At 45.3% G+C, this 21947-nt stretch overlaps 1 protein-coding gene and 1 long non-coding RNA gene across 4 annotated transcripts in view; one reads left to right on the forward strand and one right to left on the reverse strand.

The window, feature by feature from the left end:
- The window catches only part of bahcc1b (BAH domain and coiled-coil containing 1b), a 61929-nt gene that overhangs the window by 32628 nt on the left and 7354 nt on the right, over window positions 1-21947 (forward strand). For all 3 annotated transcript variants that reach the window (XM_023949737.2, XM_023949736.2, XM_078937853.1), the window contains exons 4-23: window positions 19-129; window positions 1179-3128; window positions 4478-4589; window positions 5080-5270; window positions 5351-5491; window positions 6935-7107; window positions 7326-7701; window positions 8941-9846; window positions 13404-13570; window positions 14778-14914; window positions 15137-15241; window positions 17651-17729; window positions 17831-17999; window positions 18081-18236; window positions 19241-19405; window positions 19498-19742; window positions 20934-21105; window positions 21254-21371; window positions 21628-21703; window positions 21789-21897. In XM_023949737.2, coding sequence (XP_023805505.1) covers window positions 19-129; window positions 1179-3128; window positions 4478-4589; window positions 5080-5270; window positions 5351-5491; window positions 6935-7107; window positions 7326-7701; window positions 8941-9846; window positions 13404-13570; window positions 14778-14914; window positions 15137-15241; window positions 17651-17729; window positions 17831-17999; window positions 18081-18236; window positions 19241-19405; window positions 19498-19742; window positions 20934-21105; window positions 21254-21371; window positions 21628-21703; window positions 21789-21897 — 5658 coding nt within the window. The remainder of the gene's footprint in view (window positions 1-18; window positions 130-1178; window positions 3129-4477; window positions 4590-5079; window positions 5271-5350; window positions 5492-6934; window positions 7108-7325; window positions 7702-8940; window positions 9847-13403; window positions 13571-14777; window positions 14915-15136; window positions 15242-17650; window positions 17730-17830; window positions 18000-18080; window positions 18237-19240; window positions 19406-19497; window positions 19743-20933; window positions 21106-21253; window positions 21372-21627; window positions 21704-21788; window positions 21898-21947) is intronic.
- LOC144987957 (uncharacterized) lies at window positions 4426-12806 on the reverse strand. The gene is made up of 3 exons (XR_013651649.1): window positions 12670-12806; window positions 9001-9119; window positions 4426-4560 (listed from the first exon to the last, which is right to left on the reverse strand). It is a non-coding gene; the product is annotated as an uncharacterized LOC144987957 (long non-coding RNA).

The following is a 21947-nucleotide window of genomic DNA, read 5'->3' on the forward strand; positions in this document are numbered from 1 at the left end:
CTCTCCTCCCACTTACAGGGTACCCCAGCTATTCAGGAAGTCTTGCTTCTCCTTTTCTCCCTATAAGTCCCCTGGATCACCATAGCAACAGTCTCTATGGACAGCACCGCTTCTACGAAACTCAAAAAGGTATGTTTTTATAGCATTAATTTACCAGAGCTGAGCATTTTTGTTTTGGAAACTTCTTAGTTCTTTTAGTTTGTTTTGGTGGATTAATCCAACAGAGATTGCAGGTTCAGTTCCCGCCCTGCCCGCTCATGCATCGAAGTGTCCTTGGGCAAGACACTGAACCCCACATTGCTCGTGGTGGTTATAGGTTCTGCCATCAGTGTGCAAAAAGATGCAGCCTAAAGTACAGAGCAATTTCTTAAAGTTCTGTATCTTAAGCGGCTCCGTAGAAAAGAACATTAAACTTTAAGAACAAAATCACCAGAAAGTAGTAAAAATATCTGTCTGTGCAGCAAGTTGGTTCGTCTTAACTAGAAATCTTAAAATAGGATATAAAAATCTGGTAAATCTTATTAATTTTATTGATATCATGATGGGAGCCTCTGGCCGATGAAAATTTGAAAGTGGGCCACATTTGGCCCATGGGCCAGACTTTGGACATGCCTGATGTACCTAATTGTAGTTCCTTTTTATTATAGTGACAAAAAACTAGTGTAACAAGTGGAAATCATTTTAGAATAAAATGTGAACAAAATGAGAATATGATCTTAGTACAAGTTGGACCATCTTTTTAATTCCTCATAAAATCTAAAACAACGACTTATCAGAACATACATCTAATTTTCTTGTTTAAAAATAATGAAATTAATGTCAATTTAACTTTACTTAACTTTAAAATAACCCCCCTTACAAATGAATTAGTGCAATTACAGTTTTTTGAGTCTTAAATCAGGTTTTTATACTGTCAAGAGTATTTCAATAATAATTTCCAAATTTCTAGATCCTAGGTCTTCTCAATGGTGCTTATTTTGAAAAATTGTAGAGCAAAGAAAAGTTCACACAACTACAAACCTGGTAAATTATCATGAACATCCAACGCCAGGTTCGAAATCTTTGCTGCATGAAATAGTTTCCAGTGGGAATGGGCGAATGACTGCGAAGCGCCTTCTAAGGAGAGAGTATAGCGCTAAATAAGTACACGCCACTTACCATTTCTCCTTTTCTTCTAGATCACTTCTATCTGAGAGGCCTTCCCCCCCAGCCCCCTCTGCTCTCCGCCAATCACAGCCTTCCTCCTCTGTCCAGGACGGCACCAAGCCACCCGCTTGGCTCTTGCAGCCGGGAAGCCGACGGTTGTGGGGGAGGAGGAAGGAGCGCCAAGGATGTCGGTGATAAAGTGGTTTTGTCAAAAGAAAAGGAGAGATCGAGCAGCAAGGAGCGTCACCAAGAGAGCAAAGACAAACAGCTTCATCATCACCAGAATAACTCCAGTTCTACTCCGTCTGGGTATCACCAGCAGGCGTACCCCCACCATGCTCTCCTTCCGCACCTCGCCCTCCAGGGGCGGGATGAGGAGCACAGACACTCTCTGGAGCGGCACAAGGATTACAGGGACTGTGACATGGGCGGTCAGGGAGTGAAACATATGAGTGCCTGCAAACTGTCCAGCAGTTCAGTGACAGAGACAAGCTGTGGAGGGAAGGGGGCAGTACTAAGCAGCTGCGCTGGTGGTGGGGTGGCCAGGCCTCCATCTGGAGGCAGCAGACGGGGATCAAAAGATGGACCCATTAATGGCGAAATGAGGCTCAGTGAATCTTCAACGTCCTCCTCTGAATGTATGAGGCGAGGAGCGGCGGCAACGACGTCGATTTTGGCCCCACCGACTCCTCACTCGTCTTACTCCATGCCACCACCCCCTGCGCCTCCTCCTCCTCCTCACGCCATGCACATGGGCTCCCCGCTAACTGGAGGTTGGCTCCATCACGCACACCACCATCCACATCCTGATTTTTACTGCTCTCCAACCCATCTGACACTTGGCCCCTCTAAAGACCCATGCAGCAGGGAGGCAAAGGGTGTCGGCCCAACTTATGTGCCTTCAATAGGGCCACAGCGGGACGTGGCGGCCCCTGACTGTCGCGGAGCAGAAGGAGTTGGGAGAAAGGCGGACGATAGGTCAGAGGAGGGGACTTATGAAAGTTCCTCTCATCACCACAGCCGCCTTAGCACTTGTCAGAAGAAAGACAAATCTCAGCACCACCAACAGCAGATGGGATACGGCAAAGCAGACAAACCCCCCGACTGGAGCCCCCAGACGAACCCCCCTCACAGGCCCTGCTCTAACCTGAGCTCCCAACCCGAATTGCGGTCCTGCAGCCTTCAAACATCTCCGCCCTTCAGGGACGTAGAAGTTGCGGAGGAGATTGGTCGTCCCTCAGGTCCCGTAGACACAACCCAGGACACACCTCCTGTACCTGAGCAGGAAACATCCAGGAACGGCTTGGAGGCAGAGACCCCGCCCCTCAGGGATTGCTCTCTGTCGGGTCACGACGGGCAGGTAGGGCACAGGTCGGCACCTCAAAGGGAAGGACAAAAAGTTGCAAGAATAAAGCACCAGCAGCACAGCAGCCAAGCAGTAAGTGTGGAGGAGAGGAGCAGAGAGGGGAGTCACACAGCACCTCCATGGGGAGCTCGGGGGAGCCACCAGGAGGACCAGAGAAAAGGCAGTCACAATGCATCACTTAGTAAAGGAGCTCAATCGCAAGTGCCTCCACTGCTGTCCTGTTCCTCATCACACAACACTGATGGTGAGGGAAGTGCCATGAAGAACCTCATGAACTACAGTTCCCAGCAGCCACAGCTTCTACCACAGAGGAGCCCCTTCGGAGGTTTGGGCTACCTCAGCAAAGGAGGAGATAGATCAGAGAAAGGCGAGAAAGGAGCCAAAAGTAACACTTTCCTGCAAGACCCTCCCAAACAGCCTCTCCCTCCCCGCCGAGGCTCCGTAAATGAAGGAGAGAAAGGCGACAGGAGTGCAAAGGAGACGGGGGATGCAGGTGAAGGAGAGGTTCGGCAGCCACCCGTGGGCATCGCGGTTGCAGTGGCCAGGCCTCCCCATCGGTCTCCAGACAGCACGTTGGGACACAGCAGGCAGGGCAGGGTCCTGCCGAGCGTGAAAGGTCAAACATCTTTCCACCTTTTTCTCCGTGTGATTTACTCTGATCTTTGGTGAAAAGATCTGAAAGTTATGGTTAAGTACTCACAAACTAAACACATCAAATTCACGATAAATTCCACTAAAAAACAAGGCCCCTTAGAAAGAAGTAAAATTCTTACCCCATTTACAGATTTTCTATAAATACGCAAAACAGTTGCCAATGGGGTCAGAAAAATCAAGAATTCTTTTTATGAGAAAAGAAATTCTAGTCACTCAGACATGTTTTTTCAGAAAAAGATTATTTTGCTATTGAAAAACTTTCTTAATAAGGTTATTTTTTATACAAGATAGAAAATAATCTTGAAGCAAGGGTCTTTTCAATTTCTTTAGATTCAATTTTTATTGTGAGAAAAAGAAAAAAATACATGATTTCTACCACCACACTGCAAAAAGAAGTAGCCTTAAAATAGATTTATAAGTTATTTGTTCATGCAGCAAGTCATTTGGCATTCAAAAACGGAAAAAAAGATACAATAAAAAAAGAAGTTTATAGAATGTTATACATCACAATAGTACGCATTTTTTTGTTAGTTCTAAGCTAACAGCTTTTATGTACATAATTGAAGTTATTTTTGATAGATTTGACCAAAAAAAACTACTGTAATACGTGGAACAGGGGTGGAGCTGCAGTGGGCAAGAGGGGGCAGCTGGCCCTTCAGCATAAAGCTTTGCCCCCCCAATATCAATCTTAATAGTAATCTCATTATTGACAAAGATTAATGAATCATTAATAAACGCCTTTTATTTTTTTTTATTTAGTTTTGCCAGACTTCTAAAGCCTTCTACCCCCCACATAAAATGCTCTAGCTCTGGCCCTGAGTGGAAATGACTCATTTTATGACAAAATGTGAACAAAATATAAATACCAACTTAGTACAAGTTGACCCATCTTAGTAAAAATTCATACAATCTTTTTTTTTAGAACAAAAATGTAGATTTATACTCCCAGAAAATGACAATGAATGCCAGAGTAGCTTTATTGAACTTCAAAATAACATCCTTAAAACCTGAACCAGAAATGACAGCAATTAGTTTTTTTGAGTCTTAAATCAAGTTTTTCTGTTGTCTGGAGCCAATTGATCTGGACTTATTTTAATAATAATTTCCTTAGTTTAGATGCTAGCTCCTATTGAGACAAAAACATTCTCAAATGCTCAAATTTTGAGAAAAGCTTGGAAAAATGTAGTCAAGTCAAGCCTGCTAAAATATCTTGTGTGTCTAAAAACAAGGTTTGAAATCTTTGCAAAACACCTTGCAGAGTTGAAAGGCTTCCAGGAAATCTTTAGCATGTTGGTCTCATTTTAAACTCAGGCGTGTCGCGGCCGGTCTATCCTCTGGGTCGGGAGGCGGAGGAGAGGAAAAGAATGACGGAGGACCAGATCGGTCTGCACCATCTGGACAGAGAAAGAGACGTGATCATCAGGTACGATGACAAACACCATCACGTGCTCGCCGCGCTGACGAGATGCTCTGTTTTAATTCTCTTGGCGTCTTTCTCCCATTTCGATGCTCTGTTTCCCATTTATCTCAACCCCCTCGTCCATTTACTCCTCTCACCCTTTGATGTGATATTTCTGTAGCTCCTCACTCTTTCTGCTCCCTGCCTCTCTTATTCTTCCTGAGATGAGATGCGGTGCATTAATGTTACAGGGACTAATACGAACCTCTCTGAAGTATCAGGTTCTTATTATGTAGTCATATTAAGGGAAGAAAACATATAATGAGAACTCATAGACCAAGGACAAGATGATGGCTGTTCCCACTGCCCACACATTTCCCTTTCTTGATGATTATAATGGTAGTAGTGGTAATGAAGATGACTTGAAGGAAAATAATGATCGTAATGACGGTGATGACGGTAAGAGGCATGATCAGCATAATGGCAAAGTTCACCTTGCCTGACGCTTTGACAGGGACAACAAGGACTGCATGGAGTTTTCCAGGATTCACCCTTCCAGCAGCTGCCATGGTGACCTGACCTCTCACCTGCTGGTCCCCGGAGGGGCGAGCCAGTTAGGGGCAGACCCAAGTGCACACGCTCACCCAGCTCACCACTGGATGCAGAGGACAGGAAGTCCGTCGCTTTGGATGGGGCATTCATACGGTGTGTTGAGTGCCTAGGTAGACTAAAGAGGCTCTCCATGTTTTACTTTTTTTATTTTAATTGTTTTCACCTGATTCCAGGTCTGAGTCATGTGGGAATGAGCCCAGGCTTTCCGCCAGGTCTCCCCAGCTCCCTGCAGCCTGTTTTGGGGTCACTTACGCAAGATCCTAATTCCCCCCTCGTCGTCCTCCCCGCAGAACCCGGAAACCATCATCCCCTTGGTATGGAGAGCCTCCTCCTCCTTCAATAATAGCCGACTCACATTTCTTCCCTTTGGTTCCATGAAACCTACTGCAGTTTTTCTTCCAGAGTTTTAGCATCATTAGCCAATCAACGCTCAACTAAGAACCTCTGTCGGTGGAATCATGTTTTATAGCTCAGTTAATGGGAGCAGCCACCTCCCCTCGATTGTGTGCGGCATTATGCAAACCGTTTAGACGGGCATCTCATCTCTCTTGTGGCCAAGGATGTGTCGGAGCATGTGCATGCCCTAAGTTATGGGAAATAAAACATGTGAAAGGTTTGGTTGTGCGCCTCAACCAAGTGCCAAGGAAACAAGGGTGTGTGTTTGTGTGTGTGTGAGTGGTGTGTGTGTCAACACTGCTTTGCAAACAGGCTGTGAAATTTAATTATCTCCCACCTCCCTTGACTCGTTCTGTGAGAGTTCCTGCAGAGAGGGGAAGTGCATCCACTGAACCCTTCCCCTGGGAAACATTAGCCCACTCAGGCTAATCTCACAGAACAAAGGTTCCCAGCGACAAGGCAGCCAAGGAGAGGATGTGTGTGTGTGTGTGTGTGTGTGTGTGTGTGGGGTTGTGGACTAATGCAAGCCCATGCAGTTCGATCTTTTAATTAAATCAGATAAAAATCGTGCTTTTGGTCTGTGTGGAGATGTTCTCTCCATGCAGTCATGGACTTTCTTCTCTTCATCTCAGAGTCCAGAAATCACACCTTGTAGGTTGGCTTCAAATTGCCCTCCAAAAGTGTGAGTCTGTTTCTGTGTGTGGTTGTGTGGTCTAATAAGCTGGGATTTTCTCCAGGAATCTGACCCTACTCAGAACGAGGCGGGAGCACTTGCAAGCTACGTTCACACTGCCCTCAGGCAACGCGTTCAAACAGCCACTAAATGCACGTTTCGGGTTCCGCGTTCAAAACTCCCATGTTCAGACAGCTGCGCTTTACCAATGTTTTCAGGCTTTACGCTAAACGCGTGGTCATTGAACGCCCTCGAAAGGTAAACTGGTTGAACTTTGACAAATCAGGGACTCACAAAAAGTGCCAACCGTTGTGGATATTGATCATGGAGGAGTAATAAATAACTATGACACATAGTGTTTCATATATCGGAATAAAGCTGTGAAAGAAAAAGCCTGGAGCAAAATTCACGAGATATGACATTTCGCACCAAGACTCTTCCAGCTGATGGTGGTTGGAATGCGCTAGCAAACAGTAGAAAAAGAAGAAGAAGCCCCTCCCTGTTTGTCTAGCATGAACACCATGGGCTAAATGCGCGTTCTAGAACCCACGTTTGGCACATTGTTGAACACACGACACATGTCGGGGATGTAAATAGCTACAGAATAAAAAAAAACGACTTTATGCAAAGTTACCAAAAAATGTTGCACATTTGGGAAATATTGGTCTTTTTCTTTTTATACCTCTAGACGTTTTGGAGCAGTCTGGACTTTGGGCGCCTGTCTACAGGGCTAGAGGTCCTCCCTCTCACCTGCAACACCACCCAGTCTACTCCAGCTCCTCGTTCTTACGGCAGCAGGAGCTGTACACCCTGCAGCAACAGCGAGCCATGGAGCACATGCAACGCCTACCTTTTGCACATGTAAGGCATACAAGACAATTTGATGAGAAATAAGTCATTCTATGCTGATTGGTCAACACAAAAAATGAAAAGGAAAACTCTAGAATGTTAATAAAATGCTTAAATTTGGGGGGAAAAGTTTTAATGTAGCTTCTTTTTTTAATTAAAGGTTTTAAATTTAATAGTTTTTGAGAATATTCCTAACATTTCGTGTTTTTCTTTTTACTTCCCATTGAAAGAGAAAACAGGAGGAGAACACTGTCGCTCTAGAGGGCTCCCAGAATAAATCCTCTGCTTCCAGAACGCCGTCATCCTGTGCATCCATGGCCTCATCGCATCCAACAAAACCCTTTTCCCACACCCCTCCTCCGCTCAAGACCTCCACGCCATCTCCTGGACTGTGTCCCAGCAGCCGACAGTCCCCCTGCTACCACTCCCCTTCCACACGCCCCCACCCACCAAATCCTCTGACCCCGACGCCAAGCCCCGCCGCGGCTGCTCCGTGCTCGCCAGCTCTCAGCCCCGCTCCGTCTCACCTGTCTAAAAGGCTGGAAGGGGGCAACGACAGAGGAGAAGGGCAGCCCCCTAAGGATTACCCACAATCCTTGGAGCCAGGTGGGGCATTTAGAAGCTAATACGCATGTAAAATTATGCTGAATTTAAAGAACTGTACTTGCAGGTCCCTGGAAATAAAAAAAAAATTAAAGACAGCAGCCAGGAAAGACAGATAGACAGATATGATGTGAGAAAAAAAAAGGTTGGAGAGATGAAGGCTACTGCTGCTCAGGCCTTTGAAGCGTGGTATTCTTTTGATTCTGCAGAAATTGTTTGAAGCAGGCCCTGATCCTCACTCTGTGTGTCCTTGAGAGAGTATGTGTGCACTTTTGTCTGTGCAAGCTAAAGAGGGACAGCACTCAGACCGGCCATTAAGGTCAGCATATGGGCGCTCTTTGTGTGCACACGCATGTCGCAAGGGGAAGGTCAGTGGCGTCTTCAGACAGGGCCTACTTATCCTTCAGGGGTCCTTGGAAAGCACAGGCGGAAGGATACGCATTCATTTGGCCGTGTTGTCGGGAAGGCGGAGGGATATCATCAATAATAACAGAGGAGAGGTGACAGGGCCAGTGCTGCAACCAAAGGAAAACAGCTGGGGAACTATCAATATCACACATAGATCCATACTCTCACATTTACACACAAGGAAAGGGTCGTACACACACGTACATTTGAAATACACATAAAATACTACGGTAATCTCTGTATCTGCTAACTGCATTTAAAATCCCACTCCGATCATCTTTTCATCTCTTTTCAAAGCGTGCCCAGTGGTTTTAATTATGTTATTGCTGTTTTTAGGCAAACTCAAAAAACCTGTGTCGTTTTCTAGGACATAGTTTCTGCAGACAAAGCAAAATATTATTTATATATGTCTTTCAAAAATGATGGAAGCACCTATTAAAAACACCAAAAACACAATTTTCCTTGGAGTGGGTCTTCAAAAAAGATAATTGTTTGCAGTATTTTCCCCCCAAATATGTAATTTTCATGTCAAATTTCTTACAGATTTTCTTACATTTTTCCAAAATGTTAATATAATAACTTTTTTTAAAATGCAGCTGAGATCTTTCTGCAGATATAAGACAGTGCAGTCCTGAGATTCTAAAAAAAAGAGTAATAAATTGAATGCTATAACTGTAGCTGCCATATATTATTTTTAGTCCTATAAATGGGTTATGCTTCATCTTTCATGCTTGAGAGAAATTATTATAAATACAAAACTTAATTGTGCTCTCTATTAAATTTCCTATGAAAAAGTTATCGTGTTTGATTTCTGCTCTTTTTTCTCTCCAACAGATCTGCCACCTGTTTATCCCTACTCTTTGGTCGCCATGGGTTACAAGGCTGGGCCCTTACCTCCTGAAGCATTGCTAGCTGAACAGTCTTCAGCGGTGGCAGAGCCAGCAGAGGCCGAGTCCAAGTCCAAGTCCATCCCACGCCCGCGTCACATCCAGCCTCTCACTGTGGAAGAAGAGCTGAGGAAAGAAGAAGAAGACAGTCGTGAATGCGATGTGGCGGAAACCCAGATTGGAGTTACAGACGAGGAGAGGAAGGAGACAAAAGGATGCTTCATCTCTGAGCCTCAGAACAAGATTTCTGGATTGCCGCCATGCACTTTTCCATCCCCAGTGTCAGATCCAGCCTGCCCAGCAGGCGAAACCCTAAAAGTAGATCTCTCTACGGGTTGCTCAGGCCAGAAGGCGAGCCTGGAGGAGCCCCAACCATCCAAAGAGCAGGAGAATGATGGGGAGCATGAAAAAGAGGACATAAAGGAGGACGAGAAAGAGGAGACTGACCCAACTGAGTGTTTTGTTTCTGTGCCTGTAGAGTCTGGAGAGGAGGAGAATGGATGCAAAGCTGAAGAGAATGTAGAGGTAGTTGAGGATGAGGAGGAGAATGGAAAAATTCCAGAGGAAGAGTTGGTAGAACTAATATGCAGTTCCCCCGCTCCTCCTCAGTCTCCTGAACCAGTCTCCTCTCCTGTGGCAAATACAGCTGCCCAGCTTGAGGGAGCTTACATTCGCAGCTTGGAGCTCCTAATTGCTGCAGCTTTATGTGCCACCAGAGATGCAATGCACCCACCAGCTCCCGCTGGTCAGAACCCATGCCCTTCATCTCACCATGGAATGGAAATACTTGGGGAGCTAGCTGAGCTGGAGATCCAGCAGAGGAGGAGGGAGAATGAAGGAAAAGGCCCCGAAGGTAAGTTTCAGTCCATTTAAATCTAAATTGGTTTTATCTGTGACCTTTTCAGCCTTCAAACACGCTCTGACTGACCAGAAGAAAAGTTGTCACATATAAGAAAGGTGGCTATGAAAGCTTTTGCGGGCGGTATCATGGTCAGGGCTCATGTCAGTTGATCTCATCTAAATGCAGCCTAATGATTAACCTAAAAATGCTATTAACTATATATCCTGATGCACTTCCTCCACCATCGTACTTCTCACATATGATGAAGGCAAGACCTGTCCTTTAGGATTCCTCCTAATCCTCTTTTGAACCATCAATGATACTCAAATGAAAATAAAAGCAGACATGATGCATCTAAAGCCTTCGCCATATACACCCATACAGGGGGTAGACGTGTACGAGTGCTACGGATTCTTTGGTTGTCTGGGCTCGTGGAGGTTCGTAGAGAAGAGTGGCTGAGTCTTAAGGGACAGCGCAGGCGTGTCTAGCAGTTCCCTTGAGGCTCGTACAGCCACCTTAAGGGAAGTCAAAAGAATGGAAAGTACCATTGTGATACATGGGGTAAATGTATCATGAAGTATTCATAATGGTAATGGAAGTTGCACACATCTATGAAGTACGGTTAATGCTGTCAAACTGTGCCCTTACACCACACTGTATGCTGAGATGTGACTCCTTGCCGACTGCATGCAAATGTGTACAAACGTAAGTGCCCATAGGGCACTCGCTGGATGCCAATGCAGACCATGCTCCGATTGTCTGACTAACAAACTTCTAACAGTTCAGCTTCATGCAATCACATGAACAGTGTCTCAGTTACTTCCCCCCTGTGAGTTGTACAATGCTATGTTCACTCTGAGCTAGGAAAACGCATGTTCGAATGATCACTTTCAATGAAAAGTCTACAATATTTTGGGATTCCACAGTTAGAACTCCCGTGTTCACATGTCACAATGCAAGTTTGAAGTCCGTTTTTGGGCTCCATGTCCAATGAACGCACATAGAAAGTTAAACTGGTTGAACTTTGACCAGTCAGGGGCTCAGCTTAAAGCTTTCATTTGAAAAATAATCATGAAGAATAAATTAAAGATTGCATTGTATTGACATTGTATTTGCATTGACATGTAAATTACATGATAGAGCTTTGAAAATAAAAAAAGCCTGGAGCAAGATTCGTTAGAATAGCATTTGCACCGTTTTGACATTTCACACCAAGCCCCTTTTAATTGTGAGTGCATGCGCTATTATCAGGTAGCGACAGTCCAGTGTGAACACCATGCTAAAATGTGTTTTCAAGAACCCGTGATTGACACGTTCTTTAACGCGCCACTAATGCCTTAACTGTTCACTACAACCTGTTGCCCACTGCATGCCCCTAGAAAAAAATGTGCGTGAACATTTTCTCACTACGGGCTTACCAAGCAGACTACGACCATGACATTTTGTACAGGTTTGCCCATTTTTTCGCCCCCACAGACAACCCGTACCCATCCGTGAAGGCAGTTGTGACTAAAAACGTTCCTCATCAGCTCACATGTTCTTGTCACTAAAAGGTGTCTGGAGACAATGAAACCCCAATATTATACGCACACACTGTCCAGGTTTCTTACTTTGCTGTGACTCCTCTCGCTCTCGGTGGAGCATATTTCCCCAGGGGAAGTGTGCGTTTGCAGTGAACACAAAGACGGACAAACAAGCCTCAGACACAGGCCAGGACACACACCCATACTCCCTACCCACGTGTCCCCGAAGGCTCCAGAGCCTTGCTTTGCTAATTAGACCCTTCCCTTTAAAACACTTCTCCTGTAAGCGCTCCTATTTTCCTGTCGTCCCTTTGAGAGAAAGTGTTTTTATTTATGCCGGTATGCGTGTGGGACGTGCACGCTGGTGTGTGTGCGTGTGTGTGTGTGTGGCTAAGCTGTTAAGTAATCCCAGATGAATCCCTGCTCTCCTCCATCAGAGTCTGTGTGTCTCCACACCAGGCTGTCTGCTCCCTGCCTGCATAACCCCCCACTCTTTATTATTCTCCTCTTTCTTTCTCCTATTTTTTCTTTATTTTTTTTATAAAACCAATGTAATCTTGTGTATAAATCCTGCCTCTGCAAGCCTTGTTGACGGTATTAATAAGTGTAAAAATCACAAGTCGCTCAGCCACTGTCTGTGCTCGCGTGTGAGAGATGCAAGGTTTGTGAGGTTGCATTTGTTTACACGTGCATGCACATGGTTAGCATGTGTAATAGGTGAGAAATCAATAAGTCATGTCTTGGCATGGAAAGCGGACTCCAAATTGCAACACATTTATATGAAACCGGCTTGTGCTGCTGCGCTCTGAACAACATCCAGTTTTTTCTTTTTGCTTTTTGTGTTTTTTTTCCTTCATACAGAAGGAAAGCTCTGGCTTTTCAGAATTATATATGAAGGAATCGGGACACATGTCCTCCTTCTTTTCCAGTGAATGACTTCACATTTCCTCAGCGCTGGTCTCAACCAACGTCCTGCTTTGCCTCTAATGAAGGCAGATCCACATTTTCCTGCTCTGTTTTTGTTTTTTTCCCCTTGAAATCCCTTGTGCCGCCTCTTATTACAACCCTGTTAGAGACACGCTACGGTGTTATGCTGTGGGCGGAAGGTATCTATCGATCGTGGCCGTCCTCCAGAATACTACACTAGGCGTGGTGATGTCAGCGGTGATGTCATCCTGTCAGAGTAATCGGAGCGTGCCATTGGCTCCGAGGGCTGACAGATGAGACGGCGTTGACCTCTGTGAGCCGGGACAGGACAAAGCCACGGCTATGGGCCCTCTCCTAGCCTCTCCATCGCTCTCTCAGGAGCTACCTGTCGTTCTGGCGTCCGTGTGCGCCGTTACAGTCTTCACATCCAACTTGGTTTTCAGTCGAGTCAGATGTCAGGAATCAGGCCTTGCAGCTCCGACGCAACAGCTCTTCTCCTCCTCCTCGAAGGGGGAAATTGGATTCCGTCCATGTCCATAATGAGGGAGATGTAGGAGAATAAATAGATAGCTCAATAAACACTTTGCCTCTTATTGCTTCTCCTCCCCTGTACTCCCCACCCCTCCCTCCCTTCTTCTGTTGCAGTCCTCCTCCTTCTCCTCCTCCTCCTACCACCTGCCGTTCTCCTTCTCTCCTGCCCCCCCCCCCCCCACACACACACACACTCACAGTTTGCCCACGACTGCGTAGCTCAGCGAAAATGTTGTAGGTGTTGGTGTGTGTTCAGAATGACTATGTTCTATTTGCATAGGTGTGTGTGTGTGTGTGTGTGTGTGTGCATGGAGGCTCTCATGAATATTCTGTTTCATCTGCCTCTGCTGTGACAATGACAGAGTTAATGACAGTGACAGATGTAGAGATTGCCCCCCCCCCTCCTCGCCGCTGTCTGTGTGTACGATCAGGCACCAACACAAGTATACATCAAATAAACTACACAGCTAATATCATAAATATCACCACTTTTCCAGGCGCCTGGAAATAAATCCGTTCAGCGTGCGACACGTTTTATAACGGGCGCCGCGCAGCAATCTAAACCGAAACAATCCATCTCCTGTGCAGGTGAGGAAACGCTCACCCTTGACCTCCACAGTTTGGCAACACTGGCAGCCGCCCGGGCCTTGGAGATCGAGGGAGGGGCTGTGGATGTGGGGGGCGAGCAGCAGTGTCCAATCAGGAAGAGGCTCAACCTGCGCAGGAAGTGCAGCTGGACCCCTCGGCACGAGCCGGTGAGGACCGAATGTTTTTGTTTTGTTTTTTTTCTACTCAGGCATCCCGGTCATCAATCATTCCTACTAAATTATGGGTTGGTGAGGACTAAAACAATTGACTCACCTGAATTTATATAAAGAGACAACAAATAAATCTCAAATAGAGCCTAAATATCGGCTATTTTTACTCTGCGGTTTTTTTATGTTTTTGGGCAGTTGAACCACATAATCAGCCGCCCTCACAGGAGCAATTCACCAGGAAAAAAACACTTCACCTTAGAAAAACAATAAATACCGCAGTAAACAGCTTCAAATGACAGATTTCTAAGGCTTATAAGGCATTCAAATAAGGAATTACATCCTAAATTTAAGAAGAGAGAGTTGGAAATAGTTTTAAAATTGATTTTCAGAGGGTTGAAACTAGGGATGCAACAATTCTCGGTTTAAAACTGAACTGCGTTGAATCGAATCGTGGGGAAAGCGTTGAATCGCTGCATCCTTTGCACGTGTTTTTACTGAAAGTGTGTTGCTTTAGCTTAGGATAAACCAACTGAAAGGTCTTTCTTCATTTGTTTTTGCGTTTTAGCAAAATTTAAAAAAGGATATTCCTAAATCTTTTGGTTTTGTACACGAATCATCGATCAATCGATTCCAACGCCAGTTCAGTCGCCATTTTTGTGCCGCCATGTTGGAACCAGATGACATCAGAAAGCAGTGATTGGTCATTATTTCTATGGCAACCACTATTGGCAAATAGGAAAGGGCCCTACCACTTGAAAGTGGACGACACAAAATCAAATGTTTCAAATAAGGCCACCTGCTTTTATTGAGGCGTCTGATTGGCCAGTTTATAACTTGCAATACAGAAAAAATATGAAACTTTTTGGTTAAAAATTGTTATCCTGCAAAAATATATAGACTAAGTAACAATATTTTACTATAAAAGTCTACAGGATTTTAGCTTCTTGGAACCAACGAGTACTTCCTGTTTGGAACGCCGGCGGGAGGGGTCACTCAGTCAGTGGTTTGAACCAAATCATTGAATGCCTAGTTGGAACAGTGCCCAAAAGAAACAAGGTTTTCTAAATCACATTTCATCTGGTGAAACATTTGAGGGGGAAAAAGCTGAAAACAACTCAGCGAGCGGGAGCCGGTTACATATTCAGCGCCCGTTGGTGTTGGACGTTTGTGTTCAGCATTTAAATTCCTATGCTTTGTGTGTCAGGTGTGCCCCGTAAAGGGCTCCATGGAGACGATGGGGGGGGAGGAGCTGGCCATGCGTGTCCAGCTGGCTGAGCTTCAGCGCCGCTACAAAGAAAAACAGAGAGAGCTGGCCAAACTACAGAGGAAACACGACCACCAGTGAGCGGAGACAACACACACAGCTTCTGAGATGTGCATTCCAGCATCCACTGCTCTGCTTTCATGCCGCATCCCCCTGATTTGTCAGGACTCACTGCCTGCTCATGCCTAATGCAGTTTGACCTGTAGCCGATAAACCCCCCCCCCTTTTCTGATTTTTTCCTGACTGCATTTTTTAATCCCCCCCCCACCCCACCCCCTTTTCTCCATCATTCCCTGCAGGAAAGACGAGACGTCTCGTAGCCCCGCTCGCCGGGGGCCCGGCCGCCCCCGCAAGCGCAAGTCCGCCCCCGGCCCAGCTGCCACCGAGAGCTCCAAAAGGCTCAGGTCAGTGCTCTGATGCTGGGTCGGTATAATCAGTGTGATTGGCGAGCCCAGCTCATTCATCCTGATTTCTGTTTGTGTTTTGGGTGAAAAGCACGGTTGATTTTCAAGAAGTTCTTCTTCAGCGGAATTGATTCAAATGCGCCATAGCTGATGATTTGCTTGATTGGGCACGCACGCACGCACGCACGCACGCACGCACACCGGGGTGTGTGATGGGAGCGGCGAGATGGCTGTGATTTTTAATGAGAGGAGGTAATAGAGATGAGGGCTCCATTAATCATCATTAATCACTTTTAATCCTATTTATCACTTGTATTGATTATGCCCTGATTCCGCATGAACCTCCAGCATATATTAAAACATCTGGACAAAGTCCTGATGTGCAGTTATTACAGTGATAAATGACTCAACACCCCCCCCCCCCCCCTTTCCTCCCCCAGCACCACCAGCTGCAACCACACATTACTTAACACCTTAAACATGCAAGACGCAGAATTTCAAACAGCACCCAGATTCAATTCTCACTGTGATAGATGTGTTTTCTCACGATGCTCCACCCCTGTTAACACGCTAACCCTTGATGAAATGATAATTGTAAGTCAAGGTTTGTTCCTGTGATTAGGAAGTGCTAATGAAAATGACAAAGTAAGTCTTTAGTCATAACATGGCGTCACACAGACTCACAACAAACTTGTTTAATTAGTGGAGCCGGTCCGTGTGCCTACGCAGCAGATTTAAACCAGCGAGGATTCAAGAGGAAAAGTGAGACGGTTCTAAAGAGGTGGGATAAAAACGCTGGGTTTGAAAGTAAAACAGGTTCACATTCAGAAAATCCCTTCAAGCAGATGTTTCAATTCTGCAAAATTAGGAAAAGAACACTAAACTTAATAAGAAAATCATTAGAAAGTAGTAGACAGATATGCACAAGTCATTTATACTTAACGAGATATCATATAACACGATTTGCCTTGTTTGTCCACATGTCCAAAGCAAGGCTTCCAAGTTTAAAAGCCTAAAGCTCCGACCCTTCATTTAACACAGGAGACTAAAAATGTGGATTTATAAACCATTTACCAAAACTAAAACGTGCTTAAAAAGTAGAATTTATTCATATCTGTAACAAGTTAAAGCTGCTGTTCATGAAAAGAGAGTTATTTAAGGGAATTTTATTTTTATATGTTGCAAAAAGAGCCAAAAAATAGGAAAAGAGCACTAATCTGAAGAAGAAAATTACTAGAGTAGTAATATTAAACTTTGAAACCTTTTAATATATCTAAAGCTAGAAACAAAGAGTACTACACAAGCATTTAAAAAGGGGAAAAATAAGCTGAAGAAGCTTACTGTTAGATAGAATTACATTATTACAGCCCAATAATTTTTTTTTTTGATAATTCTAAGTAAATAGTTTGTATGTTTGGGGTTTTATCAGTGTACTAAGCAGAAATGATTCATTTTAGATGTGAACAAAACGGAAATCTTAGGACAAGTTTTGTCCGTCGTGAGAAATCCTCATCAAATCTAAAACTAGCACATATTCCTAGAACATTAAATCTACATTTTTGATCCATAATATTTGGCAATAAACGTCAGTCTAACTTTATTGAACTTTAAAATCAATTACTTAAGATTGAACCAATGCAATTTGAGTTGCAAGTTTTTCAATTGTCAAGAGTATAATAAAAATAATTTCCTTATTTCTAGATCCTAGAAATTCTGGAATGTGCTTATTTTCAGAAGTTAAAACAACTTAAAAATATCTTAAATATCTAAAAACAAGGTTTGAAATCTTTGCAAAGATCAAATATATGTTATTTTCAAACAGTTTGGAGATCCAGATTTTTTCGGGGGTTCATTAGGATGCTTTGAGACAAGCTGCAGAGAGATGCAGACTCCTCTCCTCTCCCAGGAGCAGTGATGCTGAGAGCCAATGCTTCCCTCGGTGGGACTATAGGATTCACCTGCCTCAGACAGCAGCTGCTAACATCATGTGTGTGTGTGTGTGTGTGTGTGTGCGTGCACTGGCTGCCTGTAGTGTAAGAGTCCACGAATGCATTGAAGGAAAGACAGAAAGAAAGTGAGCTTGGGAGGAGTAGTGTTCGATAGAGGTTAGTGTTTATCGATTGCGCCCTGAAGCTCCGGTCAACGGACAGACTCCCCCGAGACTGCTTCATCTCTCTCTCAGTCTCCCTTTCCTCTCCCTCCTCCCCCTTCTGCTTCTCCCTTTTCTTGTACGGTTTCTTTACACCTGATAATCCCTCTCCTTTTATGTGATGATTCAGCTTCACTTTCACACGGCAAACAAACATTCGTGAATTTAGAGGAAGAAGCAAAAAATAAAAACAAAAAAAAAGATGAACTGTGATTTGTTTGAAAACTTTCTCATTTGAGAGCATTTCTATTGTTTTCCAGGGCTGGAATAAATCTACTGGAGGGGAAAGCCAGGAACTCGGTGTTCAATCATGCTTTCAACAGCCTCGGCGCTGCACAGGTCAGTCTTCCTCACTGACAACCTCTTCCTGCCGCATTTTCTGCTTCCTGGATATTTCAATTAGCAGGAAGAAGTCAATAATTAGTTGTTCCGTTCTGCAGATGAAAGCGCGCTGTAAGCACAGAGGTCGACCCAGCACCCTAAGCTCCAGGCTGGCCAGGCGGGTGACCCAGCTGAAGCAGAAGGCCGCAGCTCAGCATGGCGCATCGGCGGGTGGGCTGCACAACAAGAACAAGCCCTCCAAGAGTCACTGCCGACAAGACGGGAAAGGTGCGGTTTGAGGGGAACCTCCGTGTGATCTCCATAAACCAGAGCGGTGAAACTAACCCCAACCCTGCTGTTGATCAACAGGCCTGCAGGACAGCACGGCTGCTCAAACGGCGAAGAGGAAGAGGGGTCGAAAACCCAAAGGGCTGCTGGGCGTGGGCCCTAACGGAGCGCATCACAAGGCCGCTGAGAAACAAGAACCAAAGGATGAGAAGAGTGAGAGTGAAGGGTCAGAGCACGGTGAGTCTGCCAGACGCCTGGTGTCCTTTCATCTAAACGTGGCATAATTACATTACAACCTATTTGGCAACTAGATAACATGTAATCTTGCAATTAAACATCTTAAGCACCACAATGTAAATGAACAGGCAAATTATTCAAGTCAAGCAGGATTAATTGAGCTTTTGGGTTGAGGAACATTGATAATTTCAAGATTGGACCCAGAGCGGGTCTGTGCAGGAACGTAGAGTGAGATGTCTGCCGTCACCAGAGGCCTTTTTCACTCCCCAGCTCGTCTGTCACACCGTTAAATCCCTTAACGACTTGCCACAGGCATGCAGCACAGCCAACCCCCTCATTGCCCTCATCTCTGCGCCGTAACATGAGCTCGCACCAGCCCCATCCAGAATGTCGCACCCCTGTCCTCCCATCTCATCTTCCCATCACAAACCTCATGAAAATGTCCTCGCTGGAGGCCCCCTTCTCCAGGAGACACAATCACACTCATCCTGGCTTTTGGGGAAATTGGCTAAAAATCTCGAGACGTCACAGACACTGGAGGGTTTGATGTCCCCATTGGCGTTAGGAGCATGGAGAGGGCGGAGGATGTAAATGCGCGTGCACAACCGAGGCAAAGTGTTGACGAGAATGCCATGGAAGTGACAAGTGTGTCAAAGATGTGATGACACTTGACCCGGACCTCACTGTCGGCGACACATGGCTGCCAATAACAATCTACTTGAGCGCATTGACGCTGCCTTCCGCAGTTAAGGAATAATCTGTGCCTTATTATGTGGGCAGGTTTGCTCAACAGGTGTTAATATGTGACAAAATGACCCACTTCTTGACCCGCCGGCTGCTGCGGTCCTTCAGATTAGGGCCCTAGGCTTGGGAGAGCCATGTTGCAAATGTAAAGGAATCTCAAGAGGTGGCTGTCAATACACGTCAAGTTAGCTGTTAACAGCGCTCCCATGTAAATCACTCCAAGTGCTCGGGCTGATCAATCTGACTCTGGGATTTCACAGAGGAGGAGGAGGAGGAGGACGGCAGTTGTGACAGCGAAGATGGAGCAGGCGACATCAAGATAAGCTCTAAAGAAGTTCCTACAAACCCAGCTGGACCTTTTTTCGCACAGACTTCCAAACTCCAAGCAAACCAGAGACCCATGAGTAAAAGAGCGAGACCTCCTGGTGAGATGTTTACTCTTATATTTAAGAAATGCTAGGGAACAAAATCTATTTTTTATGTATTAGTACCTCTAATAGCTCGGGTTTATTCTCAGGGTTGGGGAGCTCCTCTTGCACAGATCAGAGGAAAACATCCAGAAGGCCAAACGTTCACATGATGGGGAGAGAATATCCAGAGCTAGCAGGCATCAGCAGATCCACCATGCCCTGCTGGGGTCTGTCACCGCTGGCCTGCAGCTTTGGGGACAACAGTGAAAACTACCGAGCTCTCGCAGAGGCAAGGAGAACGGGTAAAGATGACGCAAAGAGGACGTCTACATCGCAGGGATTACAAGGAAAGGTGAGACAAACAGATGTTACTTGATCCTCTCATCAGTCGCTTCTGGGGATGTGGAAAACTGTACATTTTTCTATTGCGCCTTGAAGGCATCGTTGCCTTTGTGTCACAAAAGTACGCAAAAAAAAATACTAGTTCAGAATAAAAGTCATAAATCTGAGCCATGAAGATACAGGTTTCTAAACAAGAATGCATCAAAGGAAACCAGTGAAAAGTCCTGGGTTCAATGCCTGAGCAACATACAACCTGCCCCTGCAATGCGCCTTCAACGACAGGCACTTTGTTCGGATTTTTCCTTTTTTCAACCCTCCCATACAGTCCAGGCAACTGCTCGGTACTTCCGTATCACCTGCACACCTCGTGGGTGCAGCATTTGCGCACGGTCAGTAAGTGGCCAGTATTGACACCTTACTAACAACTAGAGTGTAGTGCAAGGACACAGTACGACAGCATCACGTCAGAAGTGCATGTAACTTTAGCCTTACAAATACTTCTGATACATTTACCACACACACACGACAATGATACGTTCCATTTTCATGACATCCCTTGTGGTGGCCGTTTGAGCCTCAAGGGAACTGCAAGACACACCTGTGCTCCCCTTAAGATGCGGCCACACCTCTCTACGACCCCTTTGACTAAGCAATAAGGTGGTAAAGTCAATTCCACAGATTAACCTTGACAGAACATACCAACTACTCCTGCTCTCTTATTGGGAGAGGTTTAACCTCAGTCACTTTGTTGAGTAATTTTTGCAATAGACGAGCATCTGTGGATGCATAACAGGTGATACCCGAGACACCCCCATCTTATTTTAAATATGAAATACCCCAAGGTCACTTTAGTCTTTGAGTTTCTGTGTGAGAACGTCCAAAACCTGAGAATAATCAGCAACCAAATCTACACAAACCCAGACGGTGGTGAATGAAATAGCAACCATGCCCTCTGGGAAAGAAACTTCTGTACATAAACTGTGAAAGCTCAAACACAAGCAGGAACCTGTCCGGCAAGCTGACTTTTCCATCATCAGTCATCTGTCATCCATGCATAAACTGGCTTTAACTGGTCTGAGGATGAGTAGTGTCTGTTGTTTTTGGATTATAATACCTGAACTGAAGCGTCCCCCAGCAAAAAGCGGTGAAGTAACAACATCCTGATCCTTTTTATGATATCACATCCTGTTTACCCGCTCAGGACAAGAGTCACGGCGTGAGCCGGCTCCTGCAAAGCTTCACAGCCGATGACGGCTTTCACTTGGATGAAGAGAGCAGCTTTTCTGAAGGAGAGAAGGAGGAGGAGGACGAGGAGAGACTGAAGGAGGGTTCACTCATTCACCTTCCTCCCAACATGCCTTGCAGAATACCTGGTGGGCATAAGCAGTGGCACATCACTCATAAATACAAACAAGTCTTCATCTTCCACACGTTATTGTTCAACACTTTTTCAGTTCATGCTGTCTCTCTCCTTTCATCTGCCTCACCCATTCATCTTCTGACGCTGCCCTCTGTCTTCAGCTCTTCCAAACTGTGTGCTGAGCAAAGAAATGCTAGTAGATGGACTGAAGATCCTGATCTCCAAGGAGGACGAGCTCCTGTACGCCGCCTGTGTTCAGACTCTGGACCTGCCCGACATGTATGACACAGCTTTTCTTCTTTTCATCCAGAAACACCTAATCTGCTGAGTCAGGAGGCCACATTTCAAATCTGACTCTAAACTGTTAGATCAGTCAGGATTTCTATCGTAGTGCTAGGAGTTGGGATGCTCAATCTGTTGTCTCTTGATTAAATCAGAGTTTACAGAAAATGCCTTCAAACTAAACTAAAAAACCAAAAAAAAATTACAGCTTAGATCTTGTGTGTTCTTGTTTCTTACCACATTTTTTACTCAGATTTAGAGTAGTCATCGATGGGGAGCGCTGCAATCGACCCAGGATTTACTCCCTGGAGCAGCTCCTACAGGAAGCTGTGAGTCCGACGCTCAGCTGTTCACTGGGTTTTGCAGATGAAAGCGGCTGACTTTATCTGGCAACTTCTGGTGTTTTTATTCCAGGTGTTGGATGTGCGACCACAAACAGAGGCCATCCTCACCTCTGGAACGCGGGTTTGTGCCTACTGGAGTGAGCGCTCTCGCTGTCTCTACCCTGGTTACGTCCAACAAGGTAATTGTCGTTTACCATAAATCTGCAGCTCATTCTTTCACAATAAATGG

This window comes from Oryzias latipes, chromosome 19 (assembly GCF_053564925.1).
Source record: "Oryzias latipes strain Hd-rR chromosome 19, Olatipes_Hd-rR_3.1".
Taxonomy (NCBI): domain Eukaryota; kingdom Metazoa; phylum Chordata; class Actinopteri; order Beloniformes; family Adrianichthyidae; genus Oryzias; species Oryzias latipes.